This window comes from Ylistrum balloti, unplaced genomic scaffold (assembly GCF_031769215.1).
Source record: "Ylistrum balloti isolate Yb309-2 unplaced genomic scaffold, AGI_CSIRO_Ybal_v1 Utg369566, whole genome shotgun sequence".
Taxonomy (NCBI): Eukaryota; Metazoa; Mollusca; class Bivalvia; order Pectinida; family Pectinidae; genus Ylistrum; species Ylistrum balloti.
The window spans coordinates 851,690-873,831 of record NW_026781864.1 but is presented as its reverse complement, the minus strand read 5'-3'; the positions used below and the strand labels follow the sequence as shown (position 1 = coordinate 873,831).

The 22,142-nt window shown below is 34.0% G+C and overlaps 2 protein-coding genes across 2 annotated transcripts; one reads left to right on the top strand and one right to left on the bottom strand.

Annotated features, from left to right (window-relative positions):
• Positions 1 to 956: 956 nt before the first annotated feature.
• LOC132556027 (intraflagellar transport protein 22 homolog) lies at positions 957 to 5,285 on the bottom strand. The gene is made up of 5 exons (XM_060220450.1): positions 5,233 to 5,285; positions 3,683 to 3,843; positions 3,090 to 3,188; positions 2,479 to 2,579; positions 957 to 1,627 (listed from the first exon to the last, which is right to left on the bottom strand). Exons 1-5 carry the CDS (start codon positions 5,269 to 5,271, stop codon positions 1,476 to 1,478), a joined length of 552 nt encoding a protein of 183 aa, XP_060076433.1. The 5' UTR covers positions 5,272 to 5,285; the 3' UTR covers positions 957 to 1,475.
• Positions 5,286 to 5,589: 304 nt separating this feature from the next.
• LOC132555527 (uncharacterized) lies at positions 5,590 to 21,525 on the top strand. The gene is made up of 7 exons (XM_060219910.1): positions 5,590 to 5,631; positions 6,358 to 6,448; positions 7,661 to 7,771; positions 8,077 to 8,232; positions 17,916 to 17,978; positions 18,634 to 18,719; positions 20,290 to 21,525. The coding sequence occupies exons 2-6, from the start codon at positions 6,443 to 6,445 to the stop codon at positions 18,676 to 18,678; spliced, it is 381 nt and encodes a 126-aa protein (XP_060075893.1). The 5' UTR covers positions 5,590 to 5,631; positions 6,358 to 6,442; the 3' UTR covers positions 18,679 to 18,719; positions 20,290 to 21,525.
• The last annotated feature ends 617 nt before the right edge of the window (positions 21,526 to 22,142 follow it).

The following is a 22,142-nucleotide window of genomic DNA, read 5'->3' as shown; positions in this document are numbered from 1 at the left end:
GTTTCAAATATATAAAATCCAAAAACGATGTCCCATTTCGGTGGGGAAAGACCCTCGGGCCAGTTCCTACGTCATAAATGTGTTAATCTCTTGATGCCAAACATTGCTATCCCCGGAGTGGGGATCCCAACACTAGTACAATGTACATCACATGTATACATGTAATTTGTTATCTCTCCTACACTGTTCACTACCATACACAGAATTTCTCCAAACATCAGACTACACCAATGTTAAGTTCAAAAATGACTATCATTTTTATCATAATGTAAATCTGCATTGTGATACTGTGTTCAAGTTCAAATAACACTGATTTGTACCGGTAATGAGCTATCTGTGTTATCACTCTCCTTTATAGCTTCCAAACTCAAAACTATATTTGTATTTGTAAATTTCATTCAGTCACTATCGAAAATTTGTTAACATGATTCGTACAGACATTGAGATGTCAAATTCCAATGCTTTTCCTGGACAGTAATTTAAGTATTCTTATTCACTTAAGTGTTTGACAATTTTCCATTAACATTTCTGCCCACAAATCTTTTATGGTTTTTGTTTGGGCTATATTTTTAACAACTGTAAAAAAATGATATCATGATAAATGTACATGTAACACTCGAAGAATATGTTTGCTTTTATTAATTTTTTAAGAAAAAGTGTTACATGTGTACAATATAAGACATTTGATAAGTAATTCAAGGACTTTCAAAAATATTCATTCTAAATCTGTGCGAACCATGGTGTAAAACAATTACAACTATAGATTCCATACCTCATTATAATAATTTTAATACAATATCTGAACATTGGATTACATTCAGATCATCTTTCTGATATAAAAGGACTTCAGATCAGTCATACAAAAAATAAACAATGCCAGACAAATGTTATTGACCTATAATAAGCTCATCTCTTAGCTTTGAGTCAGAGGTCATGTATTGACACATGGAGTTGCTGTCCTATAATATGTCTATCCTGTAACTTTGAGTCAGAGGTCATGTGTTGACCTCTGGAGTTTCTGTCCTATAATATGTCTATCCTGTAACTTTGAGTTAGAGGTCATGCATTGACCTCTTGAGTTGTTGTCCTATAATAAACCCATCCCTTAACTTTGAGTCAGAGGTCATGCATTGACCTCTGGAGTTTCTGTCCTATAATATGTCTATCCCGTAACTTTGAGTCAGAGGTCATGCATTGACCTCTGGAATTACTGTTCTATAACATGTCCATTCCTTAACTTTGAGTCAGAGGTCAATTGTTTTTGCAGGCTAATTTTAGTATATCCTTGGATTTGTATCATAATCGGACGGATTTATACATGTAAACAATATATGCCCTCCTTAGTGTAGGCAATGGGCACATATTACTTGGCAACCTGCATTTCTAATTTGTTCAAGAAATACTACAGTGTCTCTTTCATGATATCCACAAATGATGAAGATATGAATTAATTCAATAAAACTATATATTAAATATCAATTGTTCATGATGCTGAGTTCTTCCTTTTCACGATTGTCAGACAGAGCAGAAATGATACAAGAAAGATAATTGTTGAAACGATTCCTGACATCATCACTGTCATCCTCAATGTTTGTTGGTATCACTTGTACATTTGCAAATGTATCACCTGAAACAAAATACAACAGAAAAATTAGCTCAGATTTACTCAATTGTAAGGACTGACAGGCATGCATCACCCACCTGCTCACCTGGTATTCAAAGCTTTCACAAATACATCATCATTTATTATCAGTGAAATTCTACCTACAACCCTTCAGTCAAATATCATGACCTAGATTTTCTGCTTAATCAAAAGATGCTGTTTGAACATTTTAGCACATTTGATCCCATGACCTTAATATGAGTCAAGGTAATTTCTTTTAAAAAAATCAGGCCTGGTGAGCTAACTAGACACAAGTCATAAAATGACTTAAGAATCAAGATGATAAGTTCAAAATTTTGTAAATACAACATCCTATCAACAGCAATATATGTGAGAAGTTGAGTGCCTGTGATTTTGGGAGGCTGTGATGTGTTCATGTAAGTCCCATAGTGATAATGTTTAATTGAGACCAACTTTATAGCAATACCACACTGATGTATACGCCAAAGGCCCCTAACTGGACACCCATCTGGCCACGTTTTCTGACAATGGGCAAATCAGTCAAACAACACCATAATGGTGAGTACTGAACAGGGCGAAGTAACGTCCATATTTAAAGACTGTAGTTGTTTCAGCCAGGGGACAGAACCTGAGGTTTCCACACACAGCCCAACACTTGACTAAGGGCTAAAAATGAGGTATGGTCATTCAATGAGGGCAGTAAGAACAATTCTTATGTCCTACCTGCAAGATATATATGCTTATGTACTTTAATCAAACTGATATAAATATAAATGTATCTTTCTGATTTATGTAAGAATTAGTCTATTACTCCTTGAAACAATGCCACATGAAACTAACGATGATATACTTACTGAGTTGAGATCTTTCCCTGTCATTCGCTCCGGGCTTGTGATGGGCAAACACTATACACTGACTATCTTTTAAACTTTGCTGAGCCACAAAAAAGTCATACCTTAAGTTTTTTTTTAAAAAAAAAAACATAAAATTTACAATCAAACAGAATTACAAGTGTAAACATACTTGGTCCGATTATTTCACACTCAATTTAATATGCAATATATATTTTCTATTTTTGATAAATGTATTTGAACTAAATATGCATACATGTAACCGTACATAAATATATTGTAATTACCAAAGACAGCAGTACAAAATGAATTTGATACATATATGTGATATTGCTATATTTTTTATACATCTAAGTTTAGGTATTAGGTTTTAATTAGCAAAAGGTTCTTCATATTCTGAGAACAATTTTCTAACAGAAATAACTAATGGTGCCATGCATGATATTGAAAATTAAGGTTTTGGTATGACAATGCTAAATCTTTTTTGATAGCACTGTCTTACTTCTTCATGTCATAGGAACAAGTTCCTAACTGAGATTACCAATGTTTCATTGCATGCAATTGACAACTGACAATCTGCTGTGGCTATGTTTTAAAATCTTTTCTGCACTTACCAACCCTCCATATCCTTGTCATGGTTGGGCATATCTGGATTGAACACAAAAACTACACCAGTTGTATCCTTAGCTATAGCAGGCCAGCAGGCCTCAAATCTGAAGCAAAAAATGCCCACATAGACGTCAAGATATAGCATGCTACCAGGTCCTGGTTGTTCAGACATTAGTTAGCATTTTCTAGTGGTTCATGAAGAAATAAAATTGCTACCACCGAAATATTAGACCATTAAAGGCAAAATCAACACTCAGAATATACCGATCTGTCTTGTCTCAACAATTCTGAAGTTGAGAAATGATAAATAATGTGCCCAGTTTTGTTTTATTTGTGAATCAAAATTTTGCTATTACACTGCCTCATATCTCTAAATAGTCTTTGAACAACTAGGGCCAGGTCTACATTAAAATCTTTGCATTATAATATATGAATGAGATGGCATTTCAAGTTTTTAAATTGTGAAGCATCTTTCTTTCCTCATGGCTTATGAATAAACAAAGAAGATACAAATTCACACAAATTATGATCAATGGAACAAAGCCTTTGTTTTTTTCATGTTTCCAAAAGCATATAAGAAGATTCATGTAAAGAATACCTCCTGTCACCACTGCAATCCCACATTTCCACTTCTACATTCTGACGTCCACCTATGTTAGATTCAAATTCTACAATTCGACAACCTTGCGTAGGGTGGTATTCTCCGCTGGCTTGATCTGTGGCATCAGCCAGGAAATTAGACACAGTTGTTTTACCGCTCTGAATGAAAAGAAATACAACTTCAAATATAAAGTTGATTGACATATAGCTTCATGCATATGCATAAAAGATAATCTGAACAAATTTTCATGTGCTACACCTTCCGTCTCCTAACAGGTCAATTCTATAAGACTCTTTTATGTGTTGGGGTGTAGGATAGGAATATTCCACACAAAGGGTCACAAAGGTTCGTAAAGCTAATAATTTACCACATTTCCACTTAGAATCACTAATGTGTACACCAAATTTCATTATCCTACTTTACAAGAAAGCAAATTTATGCCAAAGCCACATAATTTTTTAAAAAAGGGCTTCAACTCTGTAGTTGAGGGGTATGACCAGGGGCCCTGAAATTGGAAAACTGCATGTCAACTTAGTATGACCAATGAGTTGTGTCTTATTCTTTTAACTTAAAATGACTAACTCAACATTGTACAATATGTACATGTTTATCATCTAGACAGGAACTTTTTATACAAAGAACAAAGCATCTAATCTAACTACAGTGTCCATAATGCAGGGCCTAACCAATAAATACAGGCTACTCACATTTGAGACTGAGACAGCCAATGACCTTAGGATTATGGTCAACATCAATACAATTAACTGTTAGTCTCATAACACTACACAATGTATACAGCATGCTTCATGATCCTTGCTTTACTGTTGTCAAAGTAATGCTTGAGACACTAAATTTTAACAAAGGGCAATAATTCTGTACTTAAAGGGTTTCCGGCCCTAACATTGGTACATTGCACGTTGTCTTTGTATTACCAATGTATATAATAAGGTTCATTATCCAAGTTTAAATGTAAGCAATTTAAAGTTGTGCTCTGGATATGAAATTTTAACAAAGGGTAAAAATTCTGTAATTAAGGGGTCGTGGGCCTTGAATTTGGTACTCTACACATCACCTTAGTGTGACCAATTTATACACCAAGTTTCTTGATCCTTGCTTAACTGTGAACAAAGTTATGCTCTGAACACGAAAGGACATAAGGAAAATTTTCGGGGGACATAAAAAGATACATTCACGTTCACAAGTACAAAAAGGTATCTGTCATACAATTTATATCAGATCATAACACAGACTTTAACATAGTCAGTCTGTATCTAAGTCCGTGCTGACTATGTTGTTAAAAAGAATTCCCATCGATAATTACATCAACATCTTCCGCCTTGTGCAATTTCGTTATTATAAAACCAGCTGTTCGGGAAAATAAGAAACATCAAATGTATCAAATTAATGAAGTTGTTCCCAGAATTCGTGAACATATAAGATCTTTTCTAGTAAGTTTACAGCATATTCAACAACTATCTCCTATCTCAAAGACAACGGTCATGAAACCTGTGCATCACTTGGGAGTGTATCAATCTAATGTTAGTTACCTGACATGGGCCAATGACTAAAACTTTGACTTTAAACATTGTTTCTCTTGAGAAGAACGATTACTTCCAAATGTAGCAGCCGAACTCAACTTGTGGAATTTGTTACCGGAAGCAACTTAACAACGCCATCTATCGAGAAAAAACATTATCGTAAAAAATACATCCTTAGTCATATAAATTTTAATACCACTTGGCAACAAATCCTTACATAAAACTTACAACTTTGATATTAAAGGATGTAATAATTATGAGATATATGTGTTTACGACATTAGTCATGGTTTTCACATTGTTTGATCACGTGATTTTGATTTTGAGCGGAAGTTCCAAAATCATGCCTTAGCTTGTAAGGGAAGATGTAAGGATGATACAGATATGTGTTTATGCTGCATTATCAAAGGTATTGGAAACTCCGATGTTGTAAATCTCATAACTTAGCATTTCACTACAGGCCCCTATCTATAAGATTAATTATATATTGACTGTTTATATGTATTCTGACTACCCAACAGCCCAATATTCTGCTCTCTGTCGTTATATTTCCAATCTATATTTGTGTGATTTGGGCCCCAAAAGTCCTTGAAAACTGAAGAGCAGTGTTTAAATCTTGTTATGACAATGACTTTGTATGAATGGTCTTTGATGCAAGGTGAATTTACTTTGAAGATTGCTTTTCAGTAGACCTAAAGGTTAGTTTGAATTTGCTGTTATGGTGTTTATGTGTTGATCACATCAGGGACGTAGACAACTGTTATCTACGTCCCGGATCTCAAATATGTAACAATTAATTTACATAAACTGTCAGGAGCTTGTAGTATATTTTGACAAGCATTGTATAATTAAGACATTATCACAGTGTAAAAGCACCAAAAAATATCATGAGCTTGCTTTTCTTTTGGGCAAAAGTCTGGTTTTCTGATGATCAGCTTCTATACAATGCTGTAGTTCTACCTTCATTCCTTAGAAATACATGTATAAAAGGAAATCACAATGACCTAACCTGAACAATCAATCTCTTCATTCTTTTTTCTTACCTAAGAAACAATTAAATTTTGAGCAGACAACTTCGGCAAACAAATTTGGCTGCAATTTTTATTACAATATCTTTTCTTTGTTTCTGTTATAGGTTCAGTATGTTTTACCATTCTAACCAAGAATTGAGTTACTGATCATGACTTGTGAGCAGCAGATGAGGAATTCTTAAAGCAAGCATGGGGGTAAGTATGGATTTCATCAGAGGTTCAAGAGTCCTCTAGTTATACTCAGAATTAAGTGTGTTTCAGTCGAATTACAATATATTTAGTAGACTAACTGTATCTTTATACTCCCCGCAACAAAGTTAGGGGGAGGAATATACTGGAATCACCTTGTCCATCTGTCAGTAGATGAACTTTGTCCAGCTACGATTTTGCTCAGTTTACTACAGACCTTTTTGATTTGTTTTTGGAATGGCTAGTAAAGTATGTCGATTTGCTCCTTGAAGCGACTTTGCACCCCCTCCATCCACTTTTCAGAGAGTTTTCCCCCTTCTATAAAAAAATAACACAATTATGTCCTGCTATGTAATTTTTAGAAATAGCATCCAGTTGACTCAAAATTTGATTCACACACTCTCTATCTCTTTGAACAGTATCATTTAACATGTAATAGGATTTTTGCCATGTTGGTTGTCATGGTAATTGTACATAGGTTTTACTATAAATGACCATTACTTCTTCTTCATGCAACAGATTTTAGTATTTCACTACTGTTTTCAAACGGTATAACTAATTGAAACCTATAGGTGTTTGTTTCAGAAATAGTTACTATGGCAACACAATCCTGACCACTGATTTATTTTCATTTTATTATTTTTCTTTACTTTTTTTTCATGAAGTTTTGACCAACTTTGGTATATAGAGGTCTGCATCTTGGTAGGAAGAGGGTATTAGTTATCCTTAAGGTGACAGTTTCAGTTTTATCTCTGTATGGCAGGGAGTGTGCAGGTGCACTGGAATCAGGTTGTCTGTCCATCTGTAGACGCAACAATATACCAGCTACTCCTCTTAATCATCTGAATTGATTTCACTGATACTTTCTGGCTTTATTTCTTATACCTTGTAATTATGTCAGAGTCAATTGGATGTATTAAATTCATTTGTTCTACAAACTCCTGACTAACCACAGACGTTTTCACAGTACTAGATAGGTAGTTTGTCAATCCTAGGTATTGATATGATTATTAATTACATGCAAACAACTAACTGTACCAGTACATGTTTACTAGAAACACAAAGAGTTAAGCCTGATTTTCTCCTCCAGAATATGATATATGTATGTGTAATAGTGTTGAATTTTAGCATAAATTACATTTCCTTCTTTTCCATGTCTAAAATTTGCATTGTAAGTATACATTCATAACTGTATGTTTATGTGATAACTACTTGCAGAATACATCGTCATCAGACCTTGCCTTGGATTTACCGGTCATCATTATAATAGCTATTGTCTGTTGGGCTGCTCTCATTCTCATCATCCTTGGGATCCGACAAATTTTACTGGTTCGTAATGTGATATTGTAATCACATGTTAAATTAACTTATTTTCCATTTTGAATAAGACATGGTATATATGTATTATTGTAAGAGATAATTCACACATGTTGAGTTGATGGAAATTGGTTATTTTTTTGTGCTGTAGATATTGTTCAACTAAACCAACATACAGTATGACTTTTCAGAAGTCGCTTTCTAACCAATTTACTGTATGGGTCGAAAGTCTCCATGTCAATCAGTAAATGTATATTTGTTGTTTTTTAGTTCAGCAATTTTTTCAATTTCAAAGTCTCATGTTGTTTTTGTTTCAGTCAAGGGGTGTGTGCGAAGCAGGATGTGGTTGTGCTATTTGTGGATCAGAAGACTCACCGCCCTGCTGTGACTGTTGTATAGCGATGTCTGAGTCTTGTAATTGTTGTAATCCTTCTGTTGGAGGCTGTCTTGACAAGTGCTGCCCAAACAGAAAGGTGGGTAACTTATCAGCATTAATGATTGATACAAGTTGTGAGACTCCACATTTCATTATAATAAATTGACATGCAGTATAACAATTATTCTGTGTGGTATGCAGGTTATGAAGCTGATCAGGTTACTGATAATTAAAACAATTTCTTTCCCAAGAGTTACTTTAGAGCTATTTCAAATCGTACAATACTGCTTATTTTAGCGTTTAGTGGTAAATTAACTTTTCCATGTATCTATGACTCGTTGGCTGAAAAAGTTCTTTCTAATATCCAGACAACATCAATTTTTTAAAAACAATTTCTTAAAGTGACCCCTAGTTCTATTTGTATTTTAGATTGACCCCTAGTTCTATTTGTATTTTAGAGTGACCCCTAGTTCTATCTGTATTTTAGAGTGACCACTAGTTCTATTTGTATTTTAGAGTGACCCCTAGTTCTATCTGTATTTTAGAGTGACCCCTAGTTCTATCTGTATTTTAGAGTGACCCCTAGTTCTATCTGTATTTTAGAGTGACCCCTAGTTCTATCTGTATTTTAGAGTGACCACTAGTTCTATTTGTATTTTAGAGTGACCACTAGTTCTATTTGTATTTTAGAGTGACCACTAGTTCTATCTGTATTTTAGAGTGACCACTAGTTCTATCTGTTAGTGACCACTAGTTCTATCTGTATTTGTATTTTAGAGTGACCAGTTCTATCTGTATAGAGTGACCACTAGTTCTATTTGTATTTTAGAGTGACCACTAGTTCTATTTGTATTTTAGAGTGACCACTAGTTCTATTTGTATTTTAGAGTGACCACTAGTTCTATCTGTATTTTAGAGTGACCACTAGTTCTATCTGTATTTTAGAGTGACCACTAGTTCTATCTGTATTTTAGAGTGACCCCTAGTTCTATCTGTATTTTAGGTTGACCACTAGTTCTATCTGTATTTTAGAGTGACCCCTAGTTCTATCTGTATTTTAGAGTGACCCCTAGTTCTATCTGTATTTTAGAGTGACCACTAGTTCTATCTGTATTTTAGAGTGACCCCTAGTTCTATCTGTATTTTAGAGTGACCCCTAGTTCTATCTGTATTTTAGAGTGACCACTAGTTCTATCTGTATTTTAGGGTGACCACTAGTTCTATCTGTATTTTAGGGTGACCACTAGTTCTATCTGTATTTTAGTGTGACCACTAGTTCTATCTGTATTTTAGAGTGACCCCTAGTTCTATCTGTATTTTAGAGTGACCCCTAGTTCTATCTGTATTTTAGAGTGACCCCTAGTTCTATCTGTATTTTAGAGTGACCACTAGTTCTATCTGTATTTTAGAGTGACCCCTAGACCCACTAGTTCTATCTGTATTTTAGAGTGACCACTAGTTCTATCTGTATTTTAGGGTGACCACTAGTTCTATTTGTATTTTAGAGTGACCCCTAGTTCTATCTGTATTTTAGAGTGACCACTAGTTCTATCTGTATTTTAGGGTGACCACTAGTTCTATCTGTATTTTAGAGTGACCACTAGTTCTATCTGTATTTTAGGGTGACCACTAGTTCTATCTGTATTTTAGAGTGACCCCTAGTTCTATCTGTATTTTAGAGTGACCACTAGTTCTATCTGTATTTTAGAGTGACCACTAGTTCTATCTGTATTTTAGAGTGACCCCTAGTTCTATCTGTATTTTAGAGTGACCCCTAGTTCTATCTGTATTTTAGAGTGACCCCTAGTTCTATCTGTATTTTAGAGTGACCACTAGTTCTATCTGTATTTTAGAGTGACCCCTAGTTCTATCTGTATTTTAGAGTGACCACTAGTTCTATCTGTATTTTAGAGTGACCCCTAGTTCTATCTGTATTTTAGAGTGACCACTGTATTTTTTTAGAGTGACCACTAGTTCTATTCTATCTGTATTTTAGAGTGACCACTAGTTCTATTTGTATTTTATCTGTATTTTAGTGACCCCTAGTTCTATTTTAGAGTGACTGTATTTTAGAGTGACCCCTAGTTCTATTTGTATTTTAGAGTGACCCCTAGTTCTATCTGTATTTTAGAGTGACCACTAGTTCTATCTGTATTTTAGAGTGACCACTAGTTCTATCTGTATTTTAGAGTGACCACTAGTTCTATTTGTATTTTAGAGTGACCCCTAGTTCTATTTGTATTTTAGAGTGACCACTAGTTCTATCTGTATTTTAGAGTGACCACTAGTTCTATCTGTATTTTAGAGTGACCACTAGTTCTATCTGTATTTTAGAGTGACCACTAGTTCTATCTGTATTTTAGAGTGACCACTAGTTCTATCTGTATTTTAGAGTGACCACTAGTTCTATTTGTATTTTAGAGTGACCACTAGTTCTATCTGTATTTTAGAGTGACCACTAGTTCTATCTGTATTTTAGAGTGACCCCTAGTTCTATCTGTATTTTAGAGTGACCACTAGTTCTATCTGTATTTTAGAGTGACCCCTAGTTCTATCTGTATTTTAGAGTGACCCCTAGTTCTATCTGTATTTTAGAGTGACCACTAGTTCTATCTGTATTTTAGAGTGACCACTAGTTCTATCTGTATTTTAGAGTGACCACTAGTTCTACCACTAGTTCTATCTGTATTTTAGAGTGACCCCTAGTTCTATCTATCTGTATTTTAGAGTGACCCCTAGTTCTATCTGTATTTTAGGGTGACCACTAGTTCTATCTGTATTTTAGGGTGACCACTAGTTCTATCTGTATTTTAGAGTGACCCCTAGTTCTATCTGTATTTTAGGGTGACCACTAGTTCTATCTGTATTTTAGGGTGACCACTAGTTCTATTTGTATTTTAGGGTGACCACTAGTTCTATTTGTATTTTAGGGTGGGGTGACCAGTTCTAGTTCTATTTTAGTATTTTAGTATTTTAGGTGACCACTAGTTCTATCTGTATTTTAGGGTGACCACTAGTTCTATCTGTATTTTAGTATTTAGAGTGACCACTAGTTCTATCTGTATTTTAGGGTAGTTCTACCACCACTAGTTCTATCTGTATTTTAGGGTGACCACTAGTTCTATTTGTATTTTAGGGTGACCACTAGTTCTATTTGTATTTTAGGGTGACCACTAGTTCTATCTGTATTTTAGGGTGACCACTAGTTCTATCTGTATTTTAGGGTGACCACTAGTTCTATCTGTATTTTAGGGTGACCACTAGTTCTATCTGTATTTTAGGGTACCACTTTTACCACTAGTTCTATTTGTATTTTAGACTAGTTCTATCTGTATTTTAGGGTGACCACTAGTTCTATCTGTATTTTAGAGTGACCACTAGTTCTATCTGTATTTTAGGGTGACCACTAGTTCTATCTGTATTTTAGGGTGACCACTAGTTCTATCTGTATTTTAGGGTGACCACTAGTTCTATTTGTATTTTAGGGTGACCACTAGTTCTATCTGTATTTTAGGGTGACCACTAGTTCTATCTGTATTTTAGAGTGACCCCTAGTTCTATCTGTATTTTAGGGTGACCCCTAGTTCTATTTGTATTTTAGAGTGACCCCTAGTTCTATCTGTATTTTAGAGTGACCACTAGTTCTATCTGTATTTTAGAGTGACCCCTAGTTCTATCTGTATTTTAGGGTGACCACTAGTTCTATCTGTATTTTAGAGTGACCCCTAGTTCTATCTGTATTTTAGAGTGACCCCTAGTTCTATCTGTATTTTAGAGTGACCCCTAGTTCTATTTGTATTTTAGAGTGACCCCTAGTTCTATCTGTATTTTAGGGTGACCACTAGTTCTATTTGTGTTGTTAAGTTGGAAATAATTTCATGTTAATCTACAAACTATAATATCACCGACAATTTCAGACACATTAACCATATAACCTATGAATGTGCTGTACATTAGTGTTGACATAATCAATAATTACAAAATATTCAGTGTATGACAAGTTCTGGATGCAGAAATGTCGTCTAATTAATAAATTGATTGATAAATCAAATGTACACTCATCTAAATATACAAATTGTGTCCTTACAGACCAACTAGGTTATTATTAATTATAAACACTGACAAGTTTCATATGGGTTCTAAAATCTATGACTTCATTGGGTAAGGAATTGCTTTAAGCTCTAAGCTTGTTTGCCCATCCTATAAACCGTATGTGTTAGATTGATGAATATTGAATGAAAATATTGTTTAAACAAAGTCCTAATTTTCAATCATACCAATGTCATTTTTGTTAATAGTATTCTCTAACTTCATCCTTCTATCTTAAGATCCTGACATAAAATCATTATTTCAGTAGGTTGGATTGATAAGACTGTTGTTGCTGTGAATGTTAAGTAGCTATAAATAACTTATTGACATTGTTTTGATGAGTAATTACATTATCCATAGTAATTATTGACTGTTCTAATTTTGTATCGTGAGCAAATAGTGATGAAACGGACAGGGATTTCTCTGGGAATTCTTTTTATAGAACAAATCAGATTGGACCTCATACACTTCCCTAGGGAATACTTATTACAGGATATATTCGAGACGATTCTGCACTGATCAATACTCATTGACATCTGTTAAGAAATCCTAAGCCCAATTTACAGCTCCTCTGCTGATTTCTGCTGATTTCGTTGTCTGATGAATTTTTGGAAGACTTTGATGAAGCATTTATCAAAGGTTTTCATGAAGTCCATGCATACAACATGCAAATGTTGTCCGTGATATCAGTCCATTTCTGTAATACAGTCAGTGATTAAAGGTGTGTTGATATATGCCTGAGATAAAGCTGTATGGTTTGCAGCTCAAAAATCGTTTCTGTCTATGTGTTAAACAGTGCATTCTTTAAGTAATTTCTCCAGAGTTTTAACAATAATACTTGTTATGCTTACCTGCCTAGAATTACTCAGGATTTTTGTCCTTGTAAATTACTGTTATATTTACCTTGTTCTATGCTTGTTCTACTATTCCCTCTGTTAGAGATTTGTTGAACATATCTGCGAGTGGTCCGCTAACGTTCTTTCTGAATTTCAAGTTTTAGGAAGCATCCTATATGAACCTAAGTCATTCAAAGACATTTCATTTTTCGCCCACAGTTCACTTTCATCCAGTGTTAAATTTGCCCTAAAGTACAAAAAAACATATATATCATTTTTAAACATTAAAGCTGTGCTTGCTTTTTATTTATGCCCTAAAGATGAAACATGCAAAGGTCTCACTGTATAAAACATTTTAATGCAGATATAAATCGAAGGGTGCTGAGAACTTAATGGTTTTGAACTTTTGAGATGAAAAATTAAAAGGAAAAGTTTTGAAATTTGTTTAATATGATGGATTAACGATATTCAAAATGAAGAATGTACCATTGATAAACATTTAACTGAAATCAGTGAATGTTAAAAAAGCTGATGTGCTAGAAATGTTAACTGATACATTGTATAATTTTGTCAGTCAGTCTTTAAACAATGTTAAAATATCCAATCTTTTAGATGTTAATTCGATTCAGTACAGACTGGTGTATATTTTGCTTTGATATATTGTTCTGTCAAGTTTATGTTTACTGATGTTTTTGGCGTTGTTTATTTTTGGTGACATTGAACAATCAGTTGTTTACATCATTCTGAGTTACATATCTGTAGTATAACCTATATAACAGATTGGTTATCTTAAATATTTATGACAACTGAATGTGACCAATATTAACTGTAGACCGAAACAAGATACATATCTGGTACTTTACCTGTATAATATTTCTGGTTTATATCCGGTACTTTACCTGTATAATATTTCTGGTTTATATCCGGTACTTTACCTGTATAATATTTCTGGTTTATATCCGGTACTTTACCTGTATAATATTTCTGATTTACATCCGGTACTTTACCTGTATAATATTTCTGGTTTATATCCGGTACTTTACCTGTATAATATTTCTGGTTTATATCCAGTACTTTACCTGTATAATATTTCTGGTTTTGCAGAGTGTCCATTCTATGTTTAAGGTATGCCATTAAGCAATAGAAACGTTGAATTTTGGTTAATAATTTAAATTGACAATTTGTTGTTTGAGTTATTGATTATTATCAAGTATTGAAGATAATAACTTCATCAAACTCATAGCTTTACATGAAATAACTACACTTTTACTTCGTAATTTGCCTTATGTGCAAAATTCATTCTTTGTATTTTCATCGTTTTGATGGTCGTTCTATAAGACAGCTGATGTATTTCCCTTATCAACGTGTTCTCTTGTATAAAGATATTAATGTCGAGACTTCATTGTTATCAGTTTAATGTGATGGAACTATAATCAGCTGTAGTATCAGTACAAACCACTAAAATTTTGGGGAGGAGAATTAAAGAATATTGAAAACATAGTGATAAAGAGTTCATCTTCCATTTCCTTACAGTAAACAGTGAAACATTATACAACATCTTATAAAACTGTAGGAATCGATCTATTTTACACACATAATATTAAAGAAATTAATCAGTAAAACAGTTCCATTTGCATCTCTTCCTTGTGACCAGTTATAAGTCCTCTACCGAAGAAACTGGAAGTCGACTTTGGTTTTCCTCTTTGTGCATCTCTGCATATGTGAAAGTTTGTCAGCACACCAGCAGATTCATTCTTGCATTGAGGGTTTTTCATGAAACTTCATGCACTTGGTGGAGTTTCAGGTTTGTTGGGTCAAGGTCAAGGTCACTGTTACTATTTCTAGAAAATCATTGTCAGAGATCTGAATAACAGCTTCATACCTTTGTGGATTCTCATTAAACTTCACACACTTATCAAACTTCAAAATAACTTGGACAAGTTGGAGTTTTAGAGATGTTGGATGAAGGTCAAGGTCACTGTTACTATAAGTAGAAAATCATTTTTTTAGTGCTCTAGCTCTGTTTTCAAAGTCATTGTCAACACTCTGACCTTTACCTTCAACTGAGTAGAATGGATGTTCTTATCGAGCCTCTTCAGTGTGTCCAGATATGTTACCTCCGAGTGTGTAGAATGGTGTTCCTCTTGGAAATCTTCAATGTGACTAGTTATTTCACTGTCAACTGTGTAGAATGGTGTTCCTCTTGAACCTCTCCAATGTGACTAGTTATTTCACTGTCAACTGTGTAGAATGGTGTTCCTCTTGAACCTCTCCAATGTGACTAGTTATTTCACTGTCAACTGTGTAGAATGGTGTTCTTCTTGAACCTCTCCAATGTGACTAGTTATTTCACTGTCAACTGTGTAGAATGGTGTTCCTCTTGAACCTCTCCAATGTGACTAGTTATTTCACTGTCAACTGTGTAGAATGGTGTTCTTCTTGAACCTCTCCAATGTGACTAGTTATTTCACTGTCAACTGTGTAGAATGGTGTTCCTCTTGAACCTCTCCAATGTGACTAGTTATTTCACTGTCAACTGTGTAGAATGGTGTTCCTCTTGAACCTCTCCAATGTGACTAGTTATTTCACTGTCAACTGTGTAGAATGGTGTTCCTCTTGAACCTCTCCAATGTGACTAGTTATTTCACTGTCAACTGTGTAGAATGGTGTTCCTCTTGAACCTCTCCAATGTGACTAGTTATTTCACTGTCAACTGTGTAGAATGGTGTTCCTCTTGAACCTCTCCAATGTGACTAGTTATTTCACTGTCAACTGTGTAGAATGGTGTTCCTCTTGAACCTCTCCAATGTGACTAGTTATTTCACTGTCAACTGTGTAGAATGGTGTTCCTCTTGAACCTCTCCAATGTGACTTGTTATTTCACTGTCAACTGTGTAGAATGGTGTTCCTCTTGAACCTCTCCAATGTGACTAGTTATTTTACATTTGGCTGTATAGATTGGTGTTCTGTTTGTCACTCTGACCTCCATTTTGACCATTGACTGACATCCAAAAATGTCTGTGCGCTTCTTACTCAGTTTTTGTGCAATTTTATGCTATCCTGAAAAACATTACATAATAGAACCTTTTGAAAATATCCACCAGATTTTGTTGTTAAAAAGTTTGTTTTGGCAGAACATCGTCTGATATAAGATAGTGAGTTTGTTGTGTTTGGATCATACCACATTGGTGTACACTAGATACAATAGATGAATCTTAAAAAAACAAAATCTACTAGAGAGCATAATTTTGATGAAGTAGGTATATGATAATATTTTTTGGAAATAGATTTGTTTTTATTGTTTTTATTTTCCTTTACAATCTGATTTACAGTTTATTTGTTTACATGATGTAGCTGTTGAACTCAGAAAAACGCATCTTATTTGAAAGTTTTGACAATGATTCATTCATATTTGCCCTATCATATCTTCCTCTATACTCCAGGGGTTACCTTCACTTTCACTCTCTGCACCCCAGGAACATTTCCTGGCAAAACTGAGGGCACTGGCAAATTTGAAGGCATATACAAAGTAATTGATCTAGAGCAGGTTTCAAGAAAACAATAATGACCAAACACTGACTGATATTTATAGATTACAAAGGAGTGACACCCAACATCAAAGCCATTACAATATATGGTTATGTGACCTGCAATTTTGCCATGAAATGTTCCATGGGTGCAAAGGATGATAGTGAACGTAACCTCTGAGATATCGAGGATGCTAGTACACATAAAGACATGAAGATATACTCAACAAAGAAGAAATGCACAATTGAATTATGCTACCAAGAGCCTATGATTTTTTAGGAAATTTCTACAAAATTTTATATCATTGTGAAAGGACAAGTCTACTCTTTACAATACTGTAGGTGAAAAGTCTGTGACGTCAATCGTGTCGTCTGTGGTTACTCAAAGTGTGATACCTTGCAGGGATAAAAAATGACACTTCAGTACCTGGTGTCGGCACCTCTTGAAGGAATCCCTGCACAGATTTTCCAATGCATTGAATTAATTAGAATATCAATTCGCCTTAAGGGAATGTTATTCAGTTTTTGTGTTAATGTTGTGATCAACTGGTTTTTATGGTAGAAAGTCTTTTTTGTAATACCTGTATTCCATTATTTCCTTACAGAATATATATTTATATATTTATGCTTCAAAGAATGATCCAGAAGTCAACCTTTGTCTCAGTGGAATAACATTTCATTTCCTTTCATTATTTAATCGAAGTATGATTTTAACTTTATAAGATTTGATAGGGGGCTATACAAATCTTGTAAATATGATTGAATCATTGAAGTTGCTTATAGCTCAGGTCAGGTCTGTTCATCATGACTAACCCATTATTTAAATTATACCATCGTTTTGACATTAAGGACTGCAATAGCTAAGTGTTGGTATATGTTACCTCAGGTGAAGATCAGTGGCAGGTGGTTTGACACTTGCTACCATGGTGATTTGTTTTCTTGAGAAGCCGAGAAACATTTATACTCAGTGCTTAGGATGTGTCTCTGAGCAAGACACTTTAACACTAACTGCTGTGGTATATTCCACAGGCCTCCTGTAGCTAATTTAAGGTGACCCTGCCTCAAAATGACCTTGGCTATTCACAGTGTGAAAAATGCAACAAACCACCAACTAGCCAAGCTAAATTTATTTACTTAAGTTCCAAATTTATGCACCACAGAGCTCCGTGTTTTTGTTTTATCAGTTTTCCCTCATATTAATTTCCATTTGCAAAATCTACTTTTGTACATTAATTAACCTAAAAATCATGAACATCATGAAGCATGTAGTAAAGCAGTTTTAGTAATTAGATGACACAAGTCTTGGTAATGTTTGTTCTGTTTTTCAGTCCCTCAGCTGTGTAGAAATTCTCCTTTGTCAGTGTTTTGGATCTACAAATTGTCTCACAAATGTAAGTACATGTTTTACATCAATCTGTTGTTGTTCATGTTTGCAAATGTTTTAGTATGGTAAACACTTAATTGGTTTAAAAAAAAAATCAGTTCTTTTCTTGTGAAGTTTATACAAAGTTTTTTATTTATTGTTGAGAATTAATTATGAGTTAAACGTGTTAAGTTTGAAATGCATTTTATTATTAATCATTTGTAAATTTGTAAGAGTTTATCGTCACTCCTTACTGGCTGTTTCGAAAACCTAAGACCCAGAATTGGAATCATAGTCTTCCAGAAGGAAAATGAATTAAAATCAAGTTGGATGCGGCATTTGTATAAACAGATAAATCTGATATCATGATGATAATTAAATATGATAATAATTAATTACACCCTTCAAAAAAAGGATCACAATTTTGATATAGAAAATCAAATTGGTGGTGATCTCATTCAGCTCTGATGTGACACTATTTTATGTATGTAAATTGTATCATATAATAGTGCTTAACTTTTGAAAAAGAAGTCGATGAAATTATCTTGAATCATGTTTTCTCGAATCCATCCAGAAAAATTTATGTGATCATGGTTAATTAAACATCTCTGCAGGTATTGATACTGCTTTTAGTTGAATTTAGTAAAAACGATTGATGTGTTATTATTTTTGACAACATGCAGTGGTGCAACGAATGTGGAACTCTTCAGTCTCAGAGTGCTGTGTGACAGTAACACACACACACACATATATTTATACTTGTACAGTTGTAAGTATGATGTCTGTAGCCTGTAGTCTCAACTCTCTTGGTGGTGGGTTACAACCACATGTAATGTTTCATTTCATCTAGTACAGCTTAACTGTGTGTAGTGTTTCCCTTGATATATTCACCACAGCCTAACCATGTGTGTAGTGTTTCACTTACAATCACACTTACATGTACTCTATTGGTAAGTATTGAGCACTGCTTTATAACTACTATGTAACCTGCATGCTTGGTGTGTTTATGTGATCATGAACTCTGTTTTTCATCACTCCATGAAGCTTCGATAATGCTTGACTTGCCTCTGTGTGATTATATTTACTATAATTTGTGTGTATATACTGCATTATTTCATAAGTTATCAAAGAAAGGTACTGACTGACAGATGTCAGAGTTGAATTTTTGCAGTTATGAATTCTTGTTTCTTGAGAAGATCTGGATGATCATTCTCAATCATTACAACATTCTAACTGGTTCCAAGTTAACATTACAAAGTTCTAACTGGTTCCAAGTTAACATTACAACGTTCTAACTGGTTCCAAGTTAACATTACAACGTTCTGGTTCCAAGTTAACATTACAACGTTCTGGTTCCAAGTTAACATTACAACGTTCTGGTTCCAAGTTAACATTACAACGTTCTAACTGGTTCCAAGTTAACATTACAAAGTTCTAACTGGTTCCAAGTTAACATTACAAAGTTCTAACTGGTTCCAAGTTAACATTACAAAGTTCTAACTGGTTCCAAGTTAACATTACAATGTTCTAACTGGTTCCAAGTTGTCCATATTCTACTCATGACAGACTTTGAAAAAAACAAAATGGCTGATACGTGGCCATCTTGGTAGCTTTCCTTTGCTCCTTTATTGATCCTATTTGATTTGTAACAGATCATAAAGATAAGAAGAGAAAATATCTGATAAAGACCTTAAAACAATGATACAATTGTAGGCACAATGATCCCTCTGGGATATCTTGTTATCTTGTAATTATGAATTAATAAAAGGTCTTTTTCCTTGACATATTGATGTGCGGTTTCAAACAAGAATGTGCAATCTACACAAAGTCATCTGTAGCGTCCATCTAATGCATCACTATTTCATTAACAAATCATTGACAATTTTTTCTTTGATTGTAAAATGTTTACACAGTATATTGCCAGTTATCTATCACTTGTGGTGTGCCTGTAAATTCTGTTGGACACATATTACAGTATGGAGAGTTTGTTGTACACATGAGTAATGCATAGCTATATCTATAACATATTTACATTTCATTTTTGTTCACGTCAATGTGCTGCTACTTCTGATATTTTTACATTTCTTTCCTTTTTATAAGGACATTTCATTTTTTTGGCAAAATCATCACCTTTGTGTTAGTCTAGTAGATGAAAAGTTTTCTGCACTGTGTTAAAGATATTTTGAAATTTCTATCATAGAATTAAGATAAAAGATGAATCCAAACTCTGTGAATCTATTTTTGTACATTTAATACAAGGCCCATATTGCAGAAATTTCTTTTATGTTAGTTACCGTAGAAAATTAAATTAAATACTATTGAATACAATATTATTTCAGAACCTTGTGGACACACCTTTACCCTGTTGTAATGACCCATGTTGTGCGTCACTGTGTAGGCCTGACTGTTGTGAGATACAGAGTGATGACAACACGGCTCCCCTGTGTGACGACTGTTGTAATGAACCCTGTTGGTCAACGCCTATACCTGACGATATGGAGGAAGAAGATATGCCCAGGTGTATTAACTTAGGCCTTGGGTTCGACAAGAAGTTGGGCGCATTTCAGTGCTTCTGTATGTCTCTCGGTGGAACATCAATGGCAAGAAATGTCCATGAACTTCGGAGGGTTTCTACAGTTTCAGGAGTTCATAAAATGCAGCCAGTGTCTTCCACAGTAGTTAATATAAAATAATTAAATCATTCCTTCATTAAAGAATGTTGACAAGAAAGAGTATAGCATATTAACATAGTTTTATAAAGGAAAAAATTTCTTGTGCATGAGAAAATCTGAAGTTTTACTCTTTATTGTTTTATATTGTGAAAATATGGCCATGTGTTAGAAATCTGACTGGGTAGCCAATTTAGATCAAAACAGTAATCTTGTATAGATTATAATTACAACTGGTTTCTAGTCATCTATGCACCATATGTAACGTAGCTATATTTCCAACAAGTCATCATTTCTAAAACGAAGATGATTTTTTTTCTTCTTAGATCTTAACAGCTACATGTATACAAGTTTTCAACAGGATATTTTTTTAATAAATGATGACATGATTGCAATTTATCTACATAGGAAGGTGATACTGTTAACTGGGTATGAGTCCATCCATATCTACTAAATGCTTGAGGTTAGGATTAGCCACCTGAGCTCATTGCAGGATTTATACAGCAACATTAAAAATACTGTCCAGTGACAAACTTGTCATCCTTATGTATCTATATCATTCTGTTATAATACAGCATTAATATCAGTGACTGTTGTATACTTATATTGTGACCAATTGATTCTAGTTCAAGTCTTCATTATTTTAAGATATCAATCACAGGTTTTTAAAAAAAAATTGCATAAATTTTGCATTATTTTCTTAATGGTGCTTAAAGAAAATCAATATTGGTGACATGGGACACAGTTTTTATGCATCTGTAGACATTCAACATAAAACATGTGTGATCTCGTAGTTTTTTTTCTCCAATTCAACGACAGTCATGAAAGCAAGACTAGTGTTACTTTTCCACCGCTCTGAAGTTTAAAGTAAAACTCCTGTGTGATCCAAAGCTTGTTATGTACTCGGTCATACGTCAGAATATCTCCCTGTTTTTTTACGGTCCAGTAACTCAGAAAATGAGGGATACTGATTCTGAGAAGCTGGACAGATTTGAAGGAGGAGGGGGACGGACATAAAACGAAGTGTTTTTTGCTTGAAAATTACTATATACTGTACTAACAAAGCCAGACATATAATTATACGTAATTCTTGTTAATAATTTTAGTTCATTGTACACCTGTATATAACATGTATTTATATTTATTGAACTACACAGTTATTTTATTTTTATGTGTTAAATCTTGATGAGGAATTTCTCCCGTGAAGTACCTAGCTTTGTTTTTGGTTATGGTACTCAGATATATGTTTTAATTGCTTAATAATGGATAAATAGTTAATTGTTTTTTACTTTTATAAATACCATTCAGAAAACTTACATATTGATTTATTACAATTACTGAATTATTCTATTAACAGAGAAAGTAAATACATAGACACTATGTAGAATTTGTAGGTAACTCATTCTTACTCTTCACTCTGGTTGTTTGACAACTTTTCTGTATCTGTGACTCTTCCAATCGCTAGACCATTTCTCACCAATAAATGTCTGTGTTCTGACAACGCATATTGTGACCTCCATATG